Raw genomic sequence first — 22461 nt, forward strand, 5'->3', positions numbered from 1 at the left:
AATGCTTTTACTACTAGATTTCATGTTTCCAAAAGAAAATATACTCAGGGAACCAAATACAAAATTTTTATTATGTCTATAGTATCACAATGAAACTCAAACTTGGGCTTGTGCCAAAAGTTCAAGTACAGCTATTAATGATAGCTAAGAGTATACACCAGAAGTTCATTTAGCTTTGCTGTAAGTCTCTTGGATGAAGATATATATGAACTAGCAACAGATGTTGATGTTACCTCAGAGCCAACTGGCCTTAACATAATCAACATGACCTTGGATGATGACTGCTAAAGAGAAGATGTACTTACAATATTTAAACAAGTTACCCCTCGAAGTAGCTTGAACTACAATTCTGACATTAAATGGAAAGCATTTAAAATGCTTTCCTTTCAATCTATTCTGATTATAACATTCTCAGATGGAATTTCATTGAATACATTTTATGAATATATTTTTAAAATATTTTCCCATCTGGACTGATGAGAGACTAGTTTAGAATTACAGAATATTAAAAATTGAAGGAGTCTAAAAAGCAATCTAGTTCAGGCTTCTCTTTTGACTAATGAAGAACTCAGAAAAACAAAGTGATATGCTTAGTTACAATTCTTGTTGATTGCAGAACCAGAACTAGAATTCAGGTCTCCTTATCTTCTCTGAAGTGCTACTTCTACTGTACCAACTATATTGTTCTAAGCTCTGTTCTATTTCATATTTAAGTATCTGCCACAATCTTTAAAAAAGCAGCTCTTACAAGAAACTTCATATTTATTATAATAAAGCATTATAAAGCATTTTTATTCTGAATTATTCATATATTGAAGTGTTAAGATAAACTTAATTATTTTGTTCTGCTACTAAAAAATATACCTTTTAGCAGCCGGAAAATTTCTTAAATGTGTATTGTAATCTTAGGTGTAGCAGCTCCCTAGTTTAAAAAAATACATGTGTTTAAATGAAACTACAAAAAATAATGTACTTTGCCTGGTACAATGGAAGTGAACATAATTTGTGGTGTTTGAAGACTCAAGAATGGAAAGGATTTTTCTGTATGCCAATGATATTTCTGGGGACAGTGTCATGGACTGACAGGAGGTACCTTTATAAAATTTAGCTGGGGAGTAAGTTAAACAAACATTCTTATTCGAGTTCTTTCCTAAGTTCCAGTTCTAGAAAATAATGCTACAGGTAGAAGAGAACTTCTAAGTTTCTTTTGAAACAGCCAGTTTGCATACTACAATATTATACATGGGTTAATAAGGCTGAAAATGGTAGAATATCAGATATTATAAAATAGAAGTAAGGCAAATGCCACATTATTTATATTAACCAATCTTCAACATAATAATCAGGTTATTTTGAATACTAAATCATATTATTAGAATTGGTAGCGCTACTGTTTAAAAGGAAGTATTTAATTTCTTAAAATCTTCCATACGTATTAAACACACAATGCTTATTCAACCAAAAATTTACTTTAAAACCAACAGACTTTCAATCACACAATGCTTTTTCTCTAGGACCTACAATAAAATGATATGAATTAAAAAAAGAAAGTACCAACAAACTGGCTAGTTCATTCAAATAAATCAATTTCAGAGGATTACAGATTAAATTGAAAGTTTGAGTAGTATGAGCAAAATGGAAGAAGTTGAGTTTTTTTTTAATTTTTGGAATGACAGAATAAGAAATTCCATGTATGATATAATCTTTTGACAGTATAAGTGGACATTATAATATCTTGTAATACTTATATAAGGCATAAGGTGGTGCTATGTTCTACCAATTCAGGTAAATTCATGTAAACCAAAACAGAACTGATACTTCATTTATTTGTCATATACAAATTTCATTTATTTTCATTCATAATATATAAAGAAACACTGAAAAGCAAAAATTATAAATACAGTAAAATGGAAAATTCTAGCTATCAAAACACTTAAATGTATCAGTAAAGTTACATTTTTCTTTGAACACTGTAGTGAACATGATTTGTTTTGACATACAAATTCTGTATTATCACTAAAATTTTAGGCTAAATTAGAATTATTAAGCAGATCAGTCATAGATTAAATCAGAGGAGGAACTTATATGTAATGATCATCATCATCACTGTTGTTGTTTTTCATAAAGATATCCTTTGTCAAAGACTAATTAGAAAGCTATTTGCCTTTCTTTATGTTGCTGAGATAAGTAGGTAAAGAAACAGCTATTGAACTTTATGTTATTACAGAATTATAAACGGTACATACTTAAAAGCAAAAGGTTAAACAGACAACTTATAAAGGAAAAAAATTAATAGGGATTGCCACCTAATTTTTATTTGGATCCTTCAGGAAAATAGGAACTTAATACCTTAATCACTTCATGTTAAAATATTTATATTTGTATTACAATATGTAGACCTAGTTATCATAGTATGTCATTAGGCATATATCATATGCAACACACACACACACAACATACATAGATATAATCTAATCAGGAGTCTGGATGTAGGAAGTATTGCACATAGTTTACTACTCATGGTTTGGAGCTTACTCTAATTCTAGCCATGACTGGTCTTAGAAAGAAAGGTGAAGCTATTCCCCTCAAAAGAAAATTCTTGATATTTACTGCACATTACAGAACCTAAGCAAACGGATAGAATCAAGGATTTTAAAACAATAGTGCTTCAGTTCCTTAGTATGGCTTATAGAAAGTAATGTATGTGTAGCCTCTCTAGGGGTCTTATTTTCCTCCTGCAATTCATGTCCTTTAACAACTGTGTAGATTTATGGTTTAAAATCTTTAGTTTATGTTTATGCAATTACAACAATTTTCTAATTTCTGAAAAGTCCTTCCTTCTCTGTCCCAATTCCATACTTCACTGCTCTACACAAAATTGAGGTACCCAAACATATTTAAAATAGCTTTAAAATATTTGAAGTAAATTAATTTAATGACCCTTTAAGTAATTTATTCTTTGTTACTCTCAACTAAAATAAATTAAACATTAACTATTTTCATAACTCTTCTCAAAGTAGAGTCGTTATGACGTGTTAATTAAAAAAAATAACTTCAAAATAAAATGCAAAGAACTGAATCCTGCTGAATAACAAAAGGATCACAGATTTTTAAATCATTTTAACTCATCTAAGAAATACTAGATGGTAAACAACAGTGGGCAATATCAAGTTCATAAATAGGATGTGGAAAATCAGGTAAGAAATACTAATTGGAAATCTAATATTTCCAAAAGCCATTAAATTTTATAATGAAAGTCACAAAAACAAAAAGCTGACAGTAGGCCATCTTCTTTTAATCATTAAATTCCCTTAGTACCTTTTACCTAATTCCTAATCCTTAGCAGCACCATTTCTTGCTCTTAATGTCTTAGATGTAAAACTTATATTGTCTCCTCTTACACAATCACTATGGCCTACAGCCTAATTCTGGCACTGTCTTTTAGACCTGTCCCTTTCAATGGGATGTTTAGGTTCTAACCAAGGCCAACCTCTCAACATTTTGTATCTTGATAACCCCATCAGCCTCTCAGTCCCTTTAATTTGAAGTCTCCATTACATAATAAAATAGCAAATTAATTTTTCTCAAACTAGACTTTCATCATGTCATTCCCATACTAAAGAATCTACAGTCATTTCTTTTGCAGTAATAGTATTAACAACACTATCATTTAATAAAGTGAAGGCTGAGTCCCTGGCATTGCGCTAAATGCTTTACATATTTTCTCTGAATTAAATTTTTTAAAAACACACTAAATATAACTATTTCCAATTTATAGACAAGGAAACTGAGACTCAGAGGGCTGCTGACTAACTTACCCAAGCCACAGAGTTATTTAGTGACAAAGCCAGAATTCAAACTGAATTCTGTGTTAGTCCAAAGCTCTTAATCAGCACCTAGAACAGTGCCTGGAGCAGAGTAGTCACTCAGTAAATATTTGTAGAATGAATAAATGATATACTAAGTTATACTATCATGGTATATTGTTAATGCTGAAATAACAACTTCATTTTCTAATTCAAGGCTCATATGTTGCATTAAGCAAAATAGGTGGTATAGATTACCTGCTTAATAAACATTTGTTGAACCAAATTAAAGGAATTGCATTGGTATGGGCCCAATTAACAAGAGCATGATACAGAAGTCTTACCATTTAATATAATCCATGCTAATATTTATTTATAAGTCTCTTTATATTAGCTAAAATTATGTTTATTTACTCTTTTGAATCAGATAAACCATAAGTGTTTAACTAAGTTAATTTTATTAGCATTCAATTTAGTTGAAAAACACAAAAAAGGTTCCACTGATGTAAAATAATATGGTTGGAACATTAAATATTGCGTGTGAACATGTTGGAGATGCACACCAAATTGCTTAGGGTGTATAGATTCCTAAACAGTGTGAACATAATTCCTTGGAGATAATGCTTTAAAATTTTAATATAGAACAAATGTCACTGTCTAGCAATTTAAAGATATAAGGGACTTCAGAGTTCAATAACAAATACAGAGTTGTTATTTGAAACAAAAATGTAGCTCTTGAGAACAATCAGTTCAGTTTTCTAACAGCAGTTATAGTATGTGGTCATAACCATTTTTCCCCCTTTTACAGAGGTCTCTAGGTGCACATTTTTAATGTACCCTCACAGTTTCCAGTTAATGTTTTATGTTTCTGTAGCTATTATTTTCTGTTGAAAGAAAACTAGTAAAGGCTGAGTCTAGAAAGGGAAAACAAAGGAAGAAGATCAATATTAAGACTCTACAAATATTGACTTAGCAAAGTGACTTTGCTGTCTTTCTCTCATAGGAATTGATATTGAATGAATGATTTATAAGAAATACCTATAGAAAGTACTTGTTAAACAAAATAAAAGGAATTTCTGGTAAAAGTATATAATTACATAATCTAATCATTAATGTCAAAAATTTAAGAGTCATTATTTACAAGCTGAAGACTGTATAATAACATGGTTATTTTTACTTTAAAAGTATTACAACTGGTTCACATGTATAAATGTGGCAATCCACAGAAAAATCTTAATGAATTACTTCACAAACTTTACTGGTTCTCTGTAGACAATGAACACTTATTAATAAACTTAATGTCAATTTTTTTTTCAGAAAAAAGTCATATCTATTAATTTAAAATACTTTACCTTTATAGAATTTGGCTCAGTTAATTTTGCGTTTTGGTTACTATTGGCACCCATGGTAATTGTGAAGGAAACAGATGTTTTGAACTTTCTGGTTGTTGACAGTAAAGGACTCCTGGTGTCACCTGTAACAAGTAATAGTTATTTGTCTCACATTATAAAAGGCTGTCAATAGGGAGTTTATTTCTAAACACAGTGTAGTATAAAAGTTCTATGTATTAATTCGTTCTCTTTGTTCTTCCTATTGAAATAAAGTCAGTTTTATATTTATCAGGCTTTAATGGTCCCTAATTTATGTGCTACTAATAATAAGATTCCTTACTTCAATATGTCACATTTTAGTCTGAAATTTTAGTTTTAAATAGAACATAATGAACATAGACAAGTCAAGTTCCATAATAAAATTTTACTTCAGTGAACATTTATAGCTAAGAAAGCCTAGAAGTGGTAGCTAGCAAAAGTTGGATTCTCATTTGTTTTATCACTGGGAAGGGAAAATTTAAGTGACTATGATCCTCAATTACTAGTCAAGCAATTCTCAGTGTTAAAAGTAAATACCTTTACTTGAGAATGTTTCCTGATCAGTTTTTCTTATGATTCTAGGTGATGGTTTTGATACTGGTGATAGGTCCCTTTCATGGGACCCTTCAATGTGGCTTCCAAACTGTTGACGTCTCAGTTTGCTGTCAATCTCCAGTTTTTCTAGTGCTGTCTTGAGACACTGCTCATTGGTTGTCATATATAATTTACAAAACTGTAGGGAAAAAGAGTATTCCAGTGGGTAAAACATTCAGTTAAACAATTGGAGGAGAAGGCAAATGCACATTAACAGGCAAGGGATAGACCAATAGATGGAATATATTTCCTACTGAACTGGGTTTGGCATTTTATTTTCTTGAATCAGATTGACCACCCTCAAGCGACCTAGTGAAATGCAGCCATGATTCAATGAGGAGGTCACACTCTAAGTGAAAATAAAATGTTACAGAAGGAGAAGTGATTTATTACTTTTTTACAAGACATGTGCAGACATGAGTTTGTCCTAAATAATTTTTATGATTCTTCCACCTTAGGAGAGGTACATTTCTGTAGGGAACTGTGTGTGTGTGTGTGTGTGTGTGTGTGTGTGTGTGTGTGTGTGTGTGTGTGTGTGTGTGTGTGTGTGTGTGTGTGTGTATTAACTTCATCATATTGTTTTTAATGTAATCATACCAGATTACAGTTCTAGAACTGGAGAAATTAAATTTCAAGTACATAGTATATAAGTATGTTGCTGCTAATATTAAAAAGATGTGCTCCCTTAAAAATATTTTCCTACACAGTATATAAATTTATACTAATATGAGTTTATGTACCTTGATGTAGTCAAACTTGCCATTAGCATTTACATCAGCCAAATTTATTATGGCATTTACTTCTTCTTGAGTCATCTTCTCACCTCTCTGAAAAAACAAGATTCAGTTTAAAGCAACATGACTACCACTTTGTTATTCATAAGGATAACAGAAATACATTTTAATATTTTCTACAAGTAAGTTTATTACATGGTTTCCTTATGAATCTCAGAACAAGTATTATGTCAACCAAGAATGAGACTATTATATAAAATTTATATTCCAAAATTTTATTAAATTTTTAAAAGCATTCTGCATGTGACTACTAAATTTCAGGATTCATATAGCATAGATACAGTAATAAGTGCTATTGAATTTAGAGTGGTACTTTCTAATATTGTACCAAGTAACAAAATGGATTCCTTATCCCATTTATACTTGTTTCTCTTTTACTTATCACATATGTACCTATCACTGATTTGTAAATAGTTCTGGGCAGGAAAGAATTGATCAAGAGCAAAAGGAGATTGCAACATGGGCTGATTTTATACTCTTTTATTTACAAAGCAACTTTTATCCAGAAGAATCCCTAAGTACTTTATAAGCAACATACATGTTATTCATTTCACCTACCACTGAAACAGTTATTTTTAATGTGGACTTTGGAAGTAATCAAAGCTAGTTTCCAAGATGTTTTGCAAAAAAATAAAAAAGGGCACATTACAAAACTGTTTCACAGATCTTACCTTTGTTAGAATTTTATAAAGGTCAGTGTGTAAAATAGAACCATCATCATTTACATCTAATTTCTTAAATGATTTTAGCAATTCTGCTTTCGAAGTAGGTTTTTCCTTCCTTAAAATTATACAAAAATCATCAAAATTCAGTTTGGCAGTTTGAGGAGTCCAATACTTATTAATGGTTTTTTGGGATGGATTTCTTCCTGCATGTTGAAGGGCTGCCCAATAAAACAAGTATTATTTGTTATGGCAACATTTGGAATTTGTATTTAAGTCTACTTTTTCTTTAAATTATTATACATATTGTGATATTAAACAAATGCACATCACCTTTGGTGTCTATATTCTAGTGATATCAATGAATTCCTGACTTTCAAAACTGAAATCAAATATTTCAACAGGTAAATAGTCTTGATTTATTAATGCCAGCAATAATAAAAGAATTAAATAATTTTTTCCTATTCTGATGGGTTAGTTCTCAGTCTATGTGGCTTAATTAACTGATAGTATCTGATTAACTGCTTAAGATCTCTTGGAGAAAAAAAACAAAAAACAGCCATACACTTAATTGTTGTGAGGACACAAGAATATCCAGAAAAGCATAAATTATTACTTTTTCTGGCTTAAAAAGTATCTTAATGAAGGCTCAAAAGAGAAAAATTGTTAGTTTGAGAATATTAATGTCAACGCCCATTACTTCGGGTAGTAGGCTTTTCAAGAATGTTAGTCATGTTACAAATGTCAAATAAACACAAAAATAGTGTCCGTTTGCTGTTCTGGCCTGCTAAAAATGAAGAATTGCAACATATACTGAGAGAAGACCACTACAGAGATGCAATGGTTTGATTATTTTTCATTCTTAATCAGATTATTTAAAAATAATCCTATATTCAGTTATTTATAAGACATTTCAATTTTGAAAACTATGTCCTTATATCTCTGAATGGCAAAGAATTATCATGTAAGAAAAGTTTTGTATATTTGCATATGTCAAGCCATACTAAAAATATAATGATCTTAAACAATTGTAAATATCTTGTACAGTTGAATAGGAGTAATCTGGTAATCTGCTAATAAACAAATCTCTGCATATTAATCATAACACTAATAGAGAGAAAATAAGACTTAATACTACCTAAAATTAACCAACTATAAGCCTCCTAAGCACAACAGAAGTAATTAGCAGAATTTTAAAAGGTATAACTGTCCTGAATTGTGTTATCAACTTCTACTATAAAACCTCATATTGGATATTGCCAATGCTCTTGGGTGAGATTTCACAAGACTTAATAATCTGTGCATCATCAATAGCACTAAAAATTGAATATCTGGATATTCTACAATTTAATTTGATAAGGTCGAATAACACAAAACAATTTAAAGAAATAGAAATCAGATAATGGCAATAAATACAGCCTTTGGTAAGTAAGTTACACTGAACTTTCATTGTGCACAAGCATAATACAGAGTGATTTTTTTTCAGAGTTACAAATTTCTTGGTTCCTAAGAAGTTTTATAATCTAAATAGCAATCCCACACCTGAAGTATAAAATTGCTGTGGTCATGATTTATGATTAATAACATATTAGAAGTCCATAGACTAAGAAAACTTTTTCCATCTTCCAGATTATAGCATGTTGAAGGGCTGCCCAAATATCTGGAAGAAATTATAGCTCAGAACAGAAACAAGAAGATAATCTAGAGGTGGGTTGTAGCTGTAGTAATCGCAATCTTCCATTCACTTAGAAAGCCTTTATGGAAGTTTGTAGCAGTGGAAATAGTAAAATTTTTAAATTTCCATGTTTTGTTTGGATGTAGACAAAAGTCCTGATTAGCATGCTGCCCTAGGATTAAAAGACAAATATTTTACCTAGTGTGTACATGGACAATTCCTTATCTATTAAGATGAATCCAGGAAAAGGCATATACATTTTAGGATTCCATCCCCAGCCAATTCCCACTCTTTGATAGCTAGGAATACAAGTAGGACCTAAATGGAATTGTAACTTGACAGTGAAAAGTCCAACTGTAAGAAAACGGTATTTTTCCATGCAGTTTTAGGAAAATAGGTGTGTAACTCCTTCCCACAAGTGGCAGCTCAGCATATACTTGTTGCTATCTTCAACAACAAAGAAAATGTTTTTCAAAATGTACTGTTAATTACAAAACAACTTTCTCAGAATAAAATTACGCAAAAACATATACTCTGCAAGAATACATCCATATTTAAGAAATTGGTACAATCTAGTAACTAATAGCCCAACTTTCATCTCTAGGTTTAGAATTAGTTGGAGTCTATTACTAAGGGCTTTGATGACAATAAAACATTATGTAACTGTAAATGTTTAAAGAATGACACCAAGATACTGATCTTTTGCCAGTAGCTCATGAGTTTTTATGTGAGCCTGTAATACCTGTATTTTTCATAAGCTGGAAGAAAAAAACAGTAACTCTACAGCTCTGATAATGGTACTGTTCACCCGACCTCAAAATGGAAACACAAGATTACATGTTATGTGCATAAGTGGCATAGACAGATGAAAGACATAGTAGTAAGAAAGAGATGTCACTGGTTCACATTACTCCTATTTTAAAATCTAGATTATCTGAAATCAATCATTACAATGATACGAAGATTATTCCACCATAAAACCAAAAGTGTATATAACACTAAAGAGACAAACACTGCATTATTAGCCTCCCAGATAATTCCATATGACTGATCACACCTTAGTAATACATACTCACTGATTTACCAACTAAATGCCATAGTAGGAGAAGGCATGTTAAACTTTTAAATTATTAGTTTGGTGATCTCAGCCTATTTTCAAAAGAACAGAGAAATTTCAGAAATAATGGCAGATCACTCAGAAGTAATTTTAATTAATTGATTTTCTGTGTATTACTTTAATGTTCATTAATTAAAAACTAATACTTAAAAACAAAACACTTTAATTTTAAAATTATGCAAATCAAAGTAAAAATAAACATAACTTTAACAAAATCACTTGAATTAGTAACATATATTTGCATTTAAACTATTTTACAAATAAGATTTTTTTATTTAGACACCAAATACATTTTAATCAGTATTTTAAATCCTCATATTCCCTAAAATGGATTTCCTAATATAGAGATCTTATTGACTACAACCCCAAGACATTTTGACAAGAACATGTCAGAGTTTTGATCTAAGGAAACTATTTCTCAAAGCTTGCAAATTAACTGTTTCTCTAATCAAAAAGCTGTATCAGACTTGATGAAACTGACATGTGCAGTTATTTACCACTGTCTCCTGTCTAAATATCTCCAAGTCATTTGATATACCAGGCAAGGACTAAATTTAGTGGTTTAGGGGATATTTGCAAGCTGAGGAATTTTAAGATATGATAATGGAGAGAAGCAATAAAGGACCAAAAAAAAAAAAAAAAAAAGAAAGAAAATTCTTAGTTATCTTTTAAAATTTCACTTATTTCCTTATACTTCTCTTTCATAGTTATTCAAGCTATTTTTACACATCATTTACATTTCCCCCAGTACAATTCAAATTCAGACTAGTGATTCAGAAGCTAAATGTATTTTAATTCTACTATTATAAACATTAAAGTACCAAAATGAGAATTTAAAAATGTTTTTTTAAGCTCAAAGAATTGATGGAAGCTTTAAAAGTACTAATCTAGTCTTTATAAATATTGCAAGTTTTACTTTAGGCACTTAGAATATGTAACTATCTAAAATGTCATAACAGCTTAATGCTAAGAAATTTGGCTGCTCACGCTTCACTAAGAAATTGGGATGATGCAGCAACGTAATTTTCCTTTTGGTCTTTCTGATCTATTAACTTTCAACAAATAAAGAAAAATACTTAAATTAAAAAAAATATTTACCTAAGGAAAGTTGATCTTTAGAAATAATGTTTTCTAAGCTGCTTTTGAAAACAGTTAGGTAGGCAGTTCTACAATTCATGTAAAAGATCTCCTCTTCAGTGAGTGGAAATTTCTTTGTTCGAGAACTCCCTGAAAGCATAGATTTCTGACAAGAGAAGGATGCATCAGCTCCCGGACTGCTTGCCATTCTATTAGAAAATAATTTAAAATTTTGTTTTAGTCATTGTTAATCTGTTAATCACTATGCCTTTCAAACTGGGGAAAAATCAACACATTAAAATTTTTATATGTGGAAAGAAAAGCTAAATATTATAATATGTATATGAAAGCATTATATGTTCAACTAGAAAAAGCCCTTGGCAGTTCATTTCTAATGATAATATATATATATACACATATATGTATATGTATATAATTTTTCCTTCAATATGTGATAATAGCCCAAAGGACAAAGATGTAACATAATACAAAAGAAGAATCATAGGGCAAAGGAAAAGTACACATCTATTCTCTCATAAAAAGAGAACAGATGAGACTCTTCATAGGGTGTTTACAAGGATTATATAACTTCATACATGCAAACCATATAGAAAAGTGGCTGGTACATAGTAAGTGCTAAATAAATTATAGAGTGAAACTCCACAATTATGAGAATTTGGATATAATGTGTTAGGCAGTTGGCACCCATTCTCTACAGTAGGATCAACCAGGTCATTTCATTAACATCTCAATAATGGCGCCCCACATTTTAAATGACTGAATTTTTTAAATCCCATTTATAGTAGCATCATGGAATTCTATTGTGTTCCATTATTCATAATATTATTTTGGATTAATATTTTGGATTTATATAGCTTCTCTGCTCCTAAGAGCTAAAGAACTGTCATGTATATTGTTTTATTCCTACTACAGTGGTCAAGTATTTTAGGTCCATTTTACAGATGAGGAAATTAAGGGACAGAGATGTCACCCAGCTAGCAGTAACTGGCAAGAAGCAGTATATTTCCATAAGTTTCTTCTTTATTAATGTGGATGAAGGCTTTTTGGACAATGCTTTCTATGAGTACTAAATCGTGCTGATGGTCTAACAGCTTCCAACATTACTTTACCCAGCTTTGACTTCTAAAAATACATTACAACCTAATAAATTGAATACTTCAAGTTCAACAATAAGACGACACAGGTAGGGTCCCCTTCAGGACTCATTGCATTCTTACTCAGGAGGCCTAAATCACTTGCACCTTCTTGAATTATATAGGTCTGTTACACTTGGGAAAGAAAGATAATAATCGCTTATCATGGATGAAGTACCCTATTTATAATACACAGACCGCCTGCCTGACACTTTCATATTACACCAGATTTAGAAGGACCCCATAGGGATGCGGTGTCACAGTCTGGTTACTGCAAATTGGTATCACTATAATTAAGCATAAGTGTTTTAAACATATATGCGTACATGCATCTCACGAATGTGAAAGAAAACTGTTCCAATAAGGAAGGAAGAATGAATGTTCACTTTGCAGTATGCAATTTAAAATATAAGTGTATTTTTAGGATTGTCCTCGAATATTCTTTCCAAATAAGATGACTCCCTCATGTGGAAATCCCATGGCAGAAATGTTCCAGAATTCTATTCTTTCCCTTTCTTTGAAGAGAGACTAAACCGAAGCTTAAATATATAATTGCACCCCTCAGGCTTGGAAACCTCCTTCATTTAAAACTCCAGTCGGAGACCGAGACAGGGGCCTAGAGAGCACATTGCAGCAAACGGCTCCATAAATAACCAGCCACACAAAGTAAGAAAAATAAACTGTTAACAAGTGCCTAAGGCTTCCAAAGGGCCAAGTGAAAACAGAGAGCCATCCTGCCACCGTCTCTACAGTGAAATACGTTCACGGCTAATCTCGGGCAACACCCCTCTATTTTTGTATTCCTATGGCATAAAACTGCATTCATATGTGCATGTTAGGTACCCACATAGACCAACTATTAGTATGACAAAGAAATAAAATAAGACAGTGGAAGAAGAGGAAGCAGAACAGTGAGCGGCGGAAGGAGGCTAAGAGGCGGCGACAGCGAGTTGGTAGCTACCAAACTCTAGCTCACAAAGGAGGAAGTGCAGCCAACTCTTTCCAGTGACTCCGCGTCCCCTCACAGCGCCTGGACCGGATTCTGCCTTCTCTAATTACCATGGAAACCGCACCTCTCCGCCACCGGAAATAAGATGCAGAGCACCTCCCCAAGCGGTCCGGATAGGAATCTGGGGAACGTCAATAAAGATTGAACATAGACGGTCGCTGTCGCTCCTCTATCAGGGAGCTATTAAGGCCAGAGTCATGAGAGAGGGCCCTGTTGCACCCGGCAGGGACTGGACTCTTCACCCCCACTTACCACCATAAATGCGCACACACGGATTCTTCATCTCTGGGCGAGTGTTTCCGGCGGGCAACCTTGGGTGTGACACAGCATCAAGCGTCTTGCTAGCCCGCGCTTTCAATCCTTCAGCATTTCCGTTAGCTGTTTCTCGGTTTCTCGGGAAGGATTGTTCATTTTATTTTATTCAGCGGTGGTGCTTCCCTGAGTCTCAAAATGCCGTAGGTATCTCTTCTCCGGGTGTTGCTGTTTGCTGGGCCCCTCTGTGAGCAAGAAGAGTAAATATGTAGTCTAGTGGCTTTTTTTTTTCTCTCTCTCTCCTGTTTTTCCGAGTATAAAGTAGTATCCTTCGTCAACAGTTCCTCTTGCCGGGACCTCAGTCCACATCTAGACTTCTCACAGCAGTACTCAGTTGGTCATCGTTGTCCTTAGTTCTGATTATCCAAGCTTTTGACAGATTACGTAGCCTGTAACCTGTATTTAAATGATGTCTGGTTTGAAATAATTCACGTATGTTAACAAACCGAGAACGGAACAGTGGATTGAAAACACGCAGTATGATTTTCTAAAGTCGTTTAGTGCCTAGTGTGGTGAGTTATAAACTAGTGGGAGGATTCATGGCCAGGGTCTCAAGAGACTTGGATTGCATTTGAGGCTCTTTCAAGTTGGGCCAATCACCTATCAATTCTAGGTTTTAGCTCGTAATAAATGTGTGTACTGAAGATCTCCAAATTCTCTTCCAGCACCAATAAGGTTGCTGCTGTAGAAAAACTTAAAAAAAAATTTTTTTTTTCTGGAAAGAACTTTGTGGGTTTCTTTTTTTTGGAGGGGGGGGGGCGAGGAATATGTAACACGTGAAATTGTTTTCTGGCTGCCACTTGTCCCAGGCTGGCTTAGGTGCCTCCACCCGTGTAATTTTGGAGTGAACTGTTCCTCCTTTATTTTCATATTTGAGCAGAATACAAAGAAACAAATTGGGGGAATATTTGTATCACATAGGAATTGACATGAAAGTAGGAAGATGTGAAAAAATAATAAATACAGTACATTTATTGGTTGTTTAATGATCTGGTTACTATGATTAGCACTTTACATATATTTTCTGACTGAATCCTAAAAAGGACCTTAGGAGGTTAGGGCTGCTATTGTCTTTACTCTGCAGATAAGAAACTGAGGTTTAGAAAGAGTAAGTTATTTGACCATGACTCACTGTTTAAGTGACAGAGTCTCAGCACCTAATATGGTGTCCTACACACTGGTATCAAAACTGTATCTTTTACTTATACCCTTAAAAGTTAGGGATTATTGAGTTTTTCCTTTTGCCTGAATTAAGTAAAACGACTTGTCTCCTGACTGTTGCACTAGAAAAAGAACTGTTACTGCACATACAAAGCTGCAAGACTAGTGTAGCAAAACCCCCCTTAAGTAGGAATATAAAGGAAACAAACTCAAGTGTATTTGCGTAAGTGGTGATATAACCTGAACTATGTTCCCATTTTGTTAGAGTTAGCGGGGAACCAAAAAAACTACTAAAAATGGAACTTTCTGACAACTGTTTTCTTAACATATCAACAGGTACATGTTATATTAGGAGAGTCTAAGGTAAATATATTTTGTCAATAAATGCCTCATCTTGAGGTTACATCTCAAATATATAGCAAATTCACTGTTTATATGTTTTAGCAAAGTGATTTAAGACCATATTAGGGGTCTTATGCACTTAAATAGTACATAAAGCATAATAGCATTTTAGTAGAAGATCTCCATCATTGTTAATAAACTTTTATTTTTTAAGTGTAGCAAATTTTAAGGTCACACATGGGAGTGGTGCAAATCGTCATTTTGACAAGTTATTTATGAAGGTGGAATAGTTTTATGTGTTGTTGAGATGATTTTTTGGTATGTACTTGCAAGGTTAATTGTGTAATATAACTTATGGGAGAGTGTAATTTAGTTTCTAATTTCTTTGAACCTTACCAGGAAGAAACTCAATACAGTAATGGGGAATTATGAAAATATATGTGGCCTAAATGAATCTGAAATAAATAGGAAAGAGCAAGTGTCCAGTGACAGTAGAGCAGATGGACGAATCTTAAGAATGAGTGAAAGAAGCAATTTTTAGAAGACTAGATACAGTGTATGTTTTTATAATACTTAAGAACAACCAAAAGCAAACTTATTTAGGGATATGTATGTATGTGATAAGATTATTAAGGAAAAAAGCAGAGAAATGATCAGTTCAAAATTCATTTTAATGATTGCCTTTTAGAGACACAGATGGGCTAAAGAAGGAGCATACAGGTGTACCCAACCATACTGATAATGATCTAGTCTTAAATTGTTTGGTGAGTTTATGGGTGCTTGTTTTCTTAATATACTTCATAATCTATACATCTCACATATGTTCTTTAGTATGCCTCAGATGCTATTTAAAATGTTTTTAAAAGAACTTGGAGATTGCCCATCTTGAATTAAGTTCTCAATAAGTATAGTTTTCTCCCCCTTCTCTTTGGTCCTATTTTGGAATTGGGCAACAGATTAATTGGATAATTGCTGCTCTTGGTTTCATTAGGGTAATCATCTTCCTATCCAAACTTGCTGTTTTTACTGTATAGCTCATTTTATTAGTGGCACCACCGTTTCTCTACCTGGGTTGAAACCTTGACACTTTTTTTTTAAGATTTGAAGTGGACTTTGGAGTAAAACAAACCAGGGTTTCAGTCTTGGATCTGCTACTTAACTGGCTGTGTGATGCTGTAGATTGTTACTCAGTATTCTTGTTGATAAAATAGTTGCTCAATAAATATTTATTAATTGAATGTTAAATGATTATATTCTATATAGACAAATTTCACATCGGGATTATATTTTCATAATACTAAAATCAAACATACCTTTATAATAGCCCCTGCTCTAAATAATCAAATCCCATTCTAGTGCTTTTTTTTTCTTACATATTCTATATAAACCTTCCTAGTATCACCTGCTTAGTGTTTCTAATTAGCATAGACAATCATGCTTATTCAGCCAAGGACATTTGATTTATTCCTGTGAGAGTTAATTTTATTCTGTTCCAAGCTGTAGACTGAGCTAAGGTTATAAAGTTGGCATTGCATTGTGTGGCAGAAATAATAGTATTTCTCAATGTGGGATCTGTACTGCTGGTGTGTTCAAACAATCGGAGAGTTTTCTGAGAGAACTTTAAAATGTGCTCTTTTTACAGTGATCAAGGAAAAATGAATAGAAGCATATTCTGGATCTTGTAACCACTGTTGTTGAGCTGTTTCATTGCACCTATTTGGGTTTGTAGTCATGCTGGTACTAATGCCAAATACATTGATTTTTATTGTTGTGGACAAATTATGAAGAAATGGGGATGAAATGATGTCAAGCCAAGTAAAAGCTAACTGTTTATAAACATCCTTTGAATTATGATAGATTTTCAAAGTTCTGTAAATTCTTTTACTTATAAGTATCCTGCGTTTTTAAAAGAAGAATATTAGTACTAGATGTAAGCATGAAGAATATGAAAGGCAGGGTTGCCCTAAGTATAAATATTGATGTCAGTGTTGTTTTTCACTGACTTAGCCTTTGGCATAAAGGCCAGAGAAGAGAGTTAAGCTTGAGACTTTGCTGTTAAGCTGAGAAGAAAACTAAAACGATCCTGGATTTTTTATGGATCCCTTGACTAGTGATGGAAGCAAATGTGTATCTTTAGAGGATAGCATCCTCAATTTAGGCCTCCAGTTTTTCCACAGATTAAGATTATCCAAATATCCCCAAATCACAGGTAACCAAACACAAACGGGGAAAAACCCCCCACCATTATTATGTGTTAAAACACATAATCACATTTTTGGATCCCAAGGACTTTACAAAATAGAATTTTCAGAGATAAGACATGACAATTGTACAAAATGTTTAAGAAATATAAAATTGAATCACAAAAATTAGCCAGTAAAAAGAGACGTCTCAAAAATGACCTGGCAGATGTTAAACTAGGATAATTAGAATGTTTAGATTGTGTGTGTGTGTGTGTGTGTGTGTGTGTGTGTGTAAAAACTCTATAGATGGAGTTCCACTGTCAGTAATGTCAAAATAGCGTATTTTGGACTAAACTTCCTATAGATAACAATAATAAATTCTGGACAAAACATGAAAAACAACTACTCAAAGCTCCGGAGAGCAACTATAAGCAGGTAGAAATTTGAGAGAACTCAATGGGTAAGATTTGCATTTATATGTATAGTTTTTTTTTTTTTCCCCAAGGGCAGTCCATGTGGTATAATGCAGCTAGAACTCAATGAAAAAGTTATAGTTTTACTAGCTTTAGGAATCAGGAGATTACCAAAAAATAAAAGGAAAATTCTGAAAAGAGGGGAGCCACAGAAAGGGTAGCCCCAAAATCTTGGTGTAAACTTTCCAAACACTTGGCAGATCCTTGAACTCTACATGAGCAGGGAAGATCCCATGAAGTCTGGCAGGAAACAACAGCTAAATGCTGAAAGAACTGAGCAGGGATTTCAGTTGCTGTCCATCACAGGGGAGACAGAGCTTAGAGTCTGAATTTAGTCAAGTTAACTGCCTGCTAGAACAAAACTCAACACTGTTAAGAGGAAGGTAACAGAATTCCTATGTCAAATAATCTTCAGTTTTCTAGCATTCAGTAAAATTGGACATGCAAAGAAACAAAATGTGATCCATCATTAAGAGAAAAAGTGGCTAATTGAAATTAACACTAAGATGACCCAGATTTTGGAATTAGTAGACAAAGATTTTAAAACAGCTGTAATAAATATATTCAAGAATTTAAAGGAAAAATGATCACAAAGAAAACATGGGGAGTCTCAGAAAAGAAACAAATTATTAAAAAGCAAATGGAAATTCTTTATTTGAAAAGTGTAATATTTAATATGAAAAAATTCATTATGTGCTTCATAGCAGAAGAAAAGGTCAGTGAGCTTGAAGATAGTATAATAGAAATGATCTAATTGAAAATTATGGAAAAAAATAAAGCTTTAATGACTTATGGGACAATATCAAATGGTCTAATGTGTAATAAGAATCCTAGAAACAGAAGAGAAAGGGAATGGAGCAAAAAATATGTATTTCAAGAAATTATGGCCCCTAAATTTTCCCAGTTTTGATGAAAAACATAAACTTACAGATCCAAGAAACTCAGCAAATGTCAATGAAAATTAAAACTATGTGTGTATGTTTATACATATGTGTATATATACATACATAGTCAAACTGATAAAACCAAAAATGAGCAAATCTTAAAAGCAACCAGAGAAAATTGACACTACATGTAGGGGAGACTATTCAAATGAAAGCTGATGTCTCATCAGAAATAATGGAGGTCAGAAGACCATTTTTAGAGTACCAAAAAACAAAAGCAAAAACCTGTCATCCCAGAATTCTTTAATTGGAGAAACTATCCTTCAAAATAAAAGGTGAAATTAAGAAAATCTGTAACCAGCAGACTTGCCTACAAGAAATGCTAAGGGGAGAGGCGGGGCAAGATGGCAGACTGGTGAGCTGTATGTTTTAGTTACTCCTCCAGGAAAGTAGGTAAAAAGCCAGGAACTGCGTGGACTGGACACCACAGAGCAATCTGTCTTTGGGCATACTTCATACAACACTCATGAAAACGTGGAACTGCTGAGATCACCGAAATCTGTAAGTTTTTGCGGCCAGGGGACCCGCGCCCCTCCCTGCCAGGCTCAGTCCCGGGGGAGGAGGGGCTGTCAGCTCCAGGAAGGAGAAGGGAGAATTGCAGTGGCTGCTCTCATCGGAAACTCATTCTACTGATTCAAACTCCAACCATAGATAGACTGAGGCCAGACACCAGAGACTCTGAGAGCAGCCAGCCCAGCAGAGAGGAGACGGGCATAGAAGGAAAACAACACGAGAAGCTCCAAAGTAAAAGCAGAGGATTTTTGGAGTTCTGGTGAACACAGAAAGGGGAAGGGCGGAGATCAGGCCTTGAGGCGCATATGCAAATCCCGAAGCAAGGCTGATCTCTCTGCCCAGGGCACCTTTCCTTAATGGCCCTGGCTGCTTTGTCTATTAGCATTTCAATAACCCATTAGATCTCTGAGGAGGGCCGTTTTTTTTTTTTTTTTTTTTTTTTTTTTTTTTTAAATCCTTTTTGCTTTTTCTAAAACAATTACTCTAAGAAGCTCAATACAGAAAGCTTCAAAGAATTGAAATTTGGGCACGTCAAGTCAAGAGCAGAACTAAGAGAGCTCTGAGACAAAAGGCAATAATCCAGTGGCTGAGAAAATTCACTAAACAACACAACTTCCCAAGAAAAGGGGGGTGTCCGCTCACAGCCACCATCCTGGTGGACAGGAAACACTCCTGCCCATCGCCAGCCCCATAGCCCAGAGCTGCCCCAGACAACCCAGTGTGACGGAAGTGCTTCAAATAACAGGCACACACCACAAAACTGGGCGTGGACATTAGCCTTCCCTGCAACCTCAGCTGAATGTCCCGGAGCTGGGAAGGGGGAGCAGTGTGAATTAACAGAGCCCCATTCAGCCATCATTTGAGCAGACTGGGAGCCTCCCAACACAGCCCAGCAGCCCAGAACTGCCCTGGGGGGACGGCACTCACCTGTGACATAGCACAGTCATCCCTCAACAGAGGACCCGGGGTGCACAGCCTGGAAGAGGGGCCCACTTGCAAGTCTCAGGAGCCATACGCCAATACCAAAGACTTGTGGGTCAGTGGCAGAGACAAACTGTGGCAGGACTGAACTGAAGGATTAGACTATTGCAGTAGCTTTAAAACTCTAGGATCATCAGGGAGATTTGATTGTTAGGGCCACCCCCCCTCCCCGACTGCCCAGAAACACGCCCCACATACAGGGCAGGCAACACCAACTACACACGCAAGCTTGGGACACCAATTGGGCCCCACAAGACTCACTCCCCCACTCACCAAAAAGGCTAAGCAGGGGAGATCTGGCTTGTGGAGAACAGGTGGCTCGTGGACGCCACCTGCTGGTTAGTTAGAGAAAGTGTACTCCACGAAGCTGTAGATCTGATAAATTAGAGATAAGGACTTCAACTGGTCTACAAACCCTAAAAGAACCCTATCAAGGACAGCAAATGCCACGAGGCCAAAAACAACAGAAAATTATAAAGCATATGAAAAAACCAGACGATATGGATAACCCAAGCCCAAGCACCCAAATCAAAAGACCAGAAGAGACACACCTAGAGCAGCTACTCAAAGAACTAAAGATGAACAATGAGACCCTAGTACGGGATATGAAGGAAATCAAGAAGACCCTAGAAGAGCATAAAGAAGACATTGCAAGACTAAATAAAAAAATGGATGATCTTATGGAAATTAAAGAAACTGTTGACCAAATTAAAAAGATTCTGGACACTCATAGTACAAGACTAGAGGAAGTTGAACAACGAATCAGTGACCTGGAAGATGACAGAATGGAAAATGAAAGCATAAAAGAAAGAATGGGGAAAAAAATTGAAAAACTCGAAATGGACCTCAGGGATATGATAGATAATATGAAGCGTCCGAATATAAGACTCATTGGTGTCCCAGAAGGGGAAGAAAAGGGTAAAGGTCTAGGAAGAGTATTCAAAGAAATTGTTGGGGAAAACTTCCCAAATCTTCTAAACAACATAAATACACAAATCATAAATGCTCAGCGAACTCCAAATAGAATAAATCCAAAAAAACCCACTCCGAGACATATACTGATCACACTGTCAAACATAGAAGAGAAGGAGCAAGTTCTGAAAGCAGCAAGAGAAAAGCAATTCACCACATACAAAGGAAACAGCATAAGACTAAGTAGTGACTACTCAGCAGCCACCATGGAGGCGAGAAGGCAATGGCACGATATATTTAAAATTCTGAGAGAGAGGAATTTCCAGCCAAGAATACTTTATCCAGCAAAGCTCTCCTTCAAATTTGAGGGAGAGCTTAAATTTTTCACAGACAAAGAAATGCTGAGAGAATTTGCTAACAAGAGACCTGCCCTACTGGAGATACTAAAGGGAGCCCTACAGACAGAGAAACAAAGACAGGACAGAGAGACTTGGAGAAAGGTTCAGTACTAAAGAGATTCGGTATGGGTACAATAAAGGATATTAATAGAGAGAGGGAAAAATATGGCAAACATAATCCAAAGGATAAGATGGCCGATTCAAGAAATGCCTTCACGGTTTTAACGTTGAATGTAAATGGATTAAACTCCCCAATTAAAAGATATAGATTCGCAGAATGGATCAAAAAAAATGAACCATCAATATGTTGCATACAAGAGACTCATCTTAGACACAGGGACACAAAGAAATTGAAAGTGAAAGGATGGAAAAAAATATTTCATGCAAGCTACAGCCAAAAGAAAGCAGGTGTAGCAATATTAATCTCAGATAAAATAGACTTCAAATGCAGGGATGTTTTGAGAGACAAAGAAGGCCACTACATACTAATAAAAGGGGCAATTCAGCAAGAAGAAATAACAATCGTAAATGTCTATGCACCCAATCAAGGTGCCACAAAATACATGAGAGAAACATTGGCAAAACTAAAGGAAGCAATTGATGTTTCCACAATAATTGTGGGAGACTTCAACACATCACTCTCTCCTATAGATAGATCAACCAGACAGAAGACCAATAAGGAAATTGAAAACCTAAACAATCTGATAAATGAATTAGATTTAACAGACATGTACAGGACATTACATCCCAAATCACCAGGATACACATACTTTTCTAGTGCTCACGGAACTTTCTCCAGAATAGATCATATGCTGGGACATAAAACAAGCCTCAATAAATTTAAAAAGATTGAAATCATTCAAAGCACATTCTCTGACCACAATGGAATACAATTAGAAGTCAATAACCATCAGAGACTTAGAAAATTCACAAATACCTGGAGGTTAAACAACACACTCCTAAACAATCAGTGGGTTAAAGAAG

General features: G+C 34.3%; 2 protein-coding genes across 12 annotated transcripts in view; one reads left to right on the top strand and one right to left on the bottom strand.

Annotated features, from left to right (window-relative positions):
- The window catches only part of EFCAB7 (EF-hand calcium binding domain 7), a 76252-nt gene extending 62953 nt beyond the window's left edge, over positions 1 to 13299 (bottom strand). For both annotated transcript variants that reach the window (XM_037816525.1, XM_037816524.1), the window contains exons 1-6: positions 13226 to 13299; positions 11117 to 11304; positions 7236 to 7447; positions 6511 to 6597; positions 5714 to 5909; positions 5159 to 5280 (exon numbers count right to left, since the gene is read on the bottom strand). In XM_037816525.1, coding sequence (XP_037672453.1) covers positions 5159 to 5280; positions 5714 to 5909; positions 6511 to 6597; positions 7236 to 7447; positions 11117 to 11303 — 804 coding nt within the window. In that variant the 5' untranslated portion in view covers position 11304; positions 13226 to 13299. The remainder of the gene's footprint in view (positions 1 to 5158; positions 5281 to 5713; positions 5910 to 6510; positions 6598 to 7235; positions 7448 to 11116; positions 11305 to 13225) is intronic.
- Positions 13300 to 13586: 287 nt separating this feature from the next.
- LOC119527217 (integrin subunit beta 3 binding protein) overlaps positions 13587 to 22461 on the top strand; it is a 172823-nt gene continuing 163948 nt past the window's right edge. For 8 of the 10 annotated variants that reach the window (XR_005215340.1, XR_005215339.1, XM_037827037.1 and 5 more), the window contains exon 1: positions 13587 to 13713. Coding sequence is in view for 6 of the 10 variants with exons in the window: in XM_037827037.1 (XP_037682965.1) it covers positions 13709 to 13713 (5 nt within the window). In the remaining 4 variants the exon portion in view is untranslated. Of the gene's footprint in view, positions 13714 to 15761; positions 15838 to 16715; positions 16795 to 22461 lie in introns of all 10 variants that reach the window. The other 2 variants (XM_037827040.1, XM_037827039.1) reach the window with 2 other exon arrangements.

The sequence above is a fragment of the Choloepus didactylus genome, chromosome 2 (assembly GCF_015220235.1).
Source record: "Choloepus didactylus isolate mChoDid1 chromosome 2, mChoDid1.pri, whole genome shotgun sequence".
Taxonomy (NCBI): Eukaryota; Metazoa; Chordata; class Mammalia; order Pilosa; family Megalonychidae; genus Choloepus; species Choloepus didactylus.